The following is a 2,078-nucleotide window of genomic DNA, read 5'->3' as shown; positions in this document are numbered from 1 at the left end:
TCTACCAGGGTCTCCAGATGGTAGGAGTGGCAGCTGCAGTCTTCTGGGCAGGTTGCCTTCTGGCAAACAGACAGGGTGACAGAGGTGGAGTACGCAGAGCAGGAGAGTGCATGACATCTGCACCCATCTGAGCTTTGCAAAAATGCTTGATGAGCTGCACCTGAGTTTCCTTCTTGGGTTCATAGTAGGACAGGAAATGCATTGCTTCCTTGAGGCACCGCAGGTATCCACTGTTAAAGTCCTGCTCTGGATTCTTGTGGATGAATGCTAGAAAAGAGAGAAAGAAGCAAATGCAGTGGGTTAAGATCATGACCAAAACATGGGACTGATTCATGCATTAAGTTTCTTGCAAAAGCCTGAGTCCAGCAGCCTTGCTCGTGTGACCAGACCTGGTGTGTGACAGCCCCTGCACCCTTCAGGGGCCAGGGCTATCCAGGAGGGCACGGGCCTGTGAGGGCTGTGCTATATGTGCTCTGCACTCACTTTGGTCCTGCCGCTGGCTCTGCTGCTTCAGGTAGCTGACAGCCACCTCCAGGATGTCGGCTTTCTCCAGCTTGGAGTTGGGCTGGTGTCTCTGAAACTCCTTCTCCAGGAGCAGTTTCAGCTGCTCGATGCTGCTGTTAATCCGGTCACGGCGCATTTTCTCCACCACCGGCTTCCTCAGCTGTAAGAGAGGTGGAGGAGATCATTAAGGATTTCCTGAGACCTGACCTAATTTCCCCATCTGATGCCCTGACACCCGTGTGTTCAAAGTTGCTTTCTTTTGGTAGGAGAGCTTTGCGATGCTGCCTACCTGTTCCCAGCTCAGTTTCATTTTTTAAAGTCTATATAGTCTCCTTTATCTCTCTTTAACCTATTTGCCTTCCTCCAGACCACCTTCTTCCTCCTTATCTCATAGTTTCCCATGTAGTATTTATTTGATAGAGGCAGCCCATTGCATAGAGCACAGACCTGCCTTTCCAATCCTGTCAAGGGCTCTACTTACTTTATTCTTTTCTTTTGGCAGCAGCTTCTCCTCCATGTGGATCATGAGAGTGTTACTGGGAGCCATTCTTAGTGCTCTCAGCCCTGGGTACAGACCCCCACGTCGGGCTGCTATGCTGAGCGTGAGACTATGCTTCAGCGTTACCTCCTGCCTGTATTTATACATCAGGGAGCTTCAGCAGATCTGTGAGTGTGGGGATCGCTGGTGTTTCCCACAGCCCTGCAGCCAATCCAGGCACGCAGCTGGACAATAGAGGAAGCATCTATTAGCGCATGGTACATTGATTGCAAATGCCCCGGGGAGAATAACCTTCTGCCCACGCTGACTGGTGGAGTGTGCAGCGTGGCTCTTCAGGGCTGCCCAGGGATCTGGGAAAACACTGACCCTCCAGCTGGTCATCTGGGATCAACTGCATTTTGGAGTCCTTGCCTGTGCCAGCCACATTTGTGGTGTGGAAGAGGCACGCTTTTGGGGGAAGGTGGGAAGAGAAGATGAAGGAAAGCATTGTTAGGGTCAAAATCAATAGCACCAAGAACATCTCTTTACTCTTTCTAGAGAGGGCACTTTCCTGGGCGCCGTTTGCCAGACTGCAGGTGTATTTGTGCTCATCCCCACGGTCATTACACTTTTAATGGGTGAGACAAAGTGTTACCAGTGTGAGGTGACAGGTTTGTTTGCCTGACACTTCTAAATGCTGTGGAGAATCTTCAGGAGGGATGGTGGGATGTTGGATGGTGGGTGAATAAATAGGGAATGGGAAGGAAGTGGAAATGGGAACCTCTGTTTCTCTCTTCATACACCGAGGTCTGTGAGCCTGTTGCACCAGTGTTGCCTGCATCCTGCCAATAGTTGCACCCTATTGCCTTCATTAAGGACAGCCACACACCTCCTAGCAGAACTGAGCCTGTGCCTAGTCACCCTGTAGCTCTTTCTTTGCCCCTTTTCCACTCTCTCTCTTTCACACAGACGTTGACAAGAATGATGGTTAAGATGGGCTAAAGAATAGCATCAGATTCAACCCAGAAGCCCCAGGCCTTGGGAAGTCAGAGGCAGGTTTTGGATGGTATTTAGTAGCAAGGAGGTCAGCTCTGCT

At 50.5% G+C, this 2,078-nt stretch overlaps 1 protein-coding gene across 1 annotated transcript; it reads right to left on the bottom strand.

Moving 5' to 3' along the window:
* Position 1: 1 nt before the first annotated feature.
* LOC104526064 (transcription factor HES-5) lies at positions 2–1,072 on the bottom strand. The gene is made up of 3 exons (XM_010169412.2): positions 986–1,072; positions 484–664; positions 2–267 (listed from the first exon to the last, which is right to left on the bottom strand). Exons 1-3 carry the CDS (start codon positions 1,049–1,051, stop codon positions 2–4), a joined length of 513 nt encoding a protein of 170 aa, XP_010167714.1. The 5' UTR covers positions 1,052–1,072.
* Between the last annotated feature and the right edge of the window lie 1,006 nt (positions 1,073–2,078).

Source organism: Antrostomus carolinensis, unplaced genomic scaffold, assembly GCF_000700745.2.
Source record: "Antrostomus carolinensis isolate BGI_N321 unplaced genomic scaffold, ASM70074v2 scaffold12796, whole genome shotgun sequence".
Taxonomy (NCBI): Eukaryota; Metazoa; Chordata; class Aves; order Caprimulgiformes; family Caprimulgidae; genus Antrostomus; species Antrostomus carolinensis.
The sequence above is the reverse complement of the archived record's forward strand: the minus strand, read 5'-3'. Positions and strand labels throughout refer to the sequence as shown.

Coding starts and splice junctions, on each gene's coding strand:
- LOC104526064 (XM_010169412.2), bottom strand. CDS start 1,051: ATGGCTCCCAGTAACACTCTCATGATCCACATGGAGGAGAAGCTGCTG. Junction 665..985: donor TGCCAAAAGAAAAGAATAAA/GTAAGTAGAGCC, acceptor CCTCTCTTACAG/CTGAGGAAGCCGGTGGTGGA. Junction 268..483: donor GAGCCAGCGGCAGGACCAAA/GTGAGTGCAGAG, acceptor TCTCTTTTCTAG/CATTCATCCACAAGAATCCA.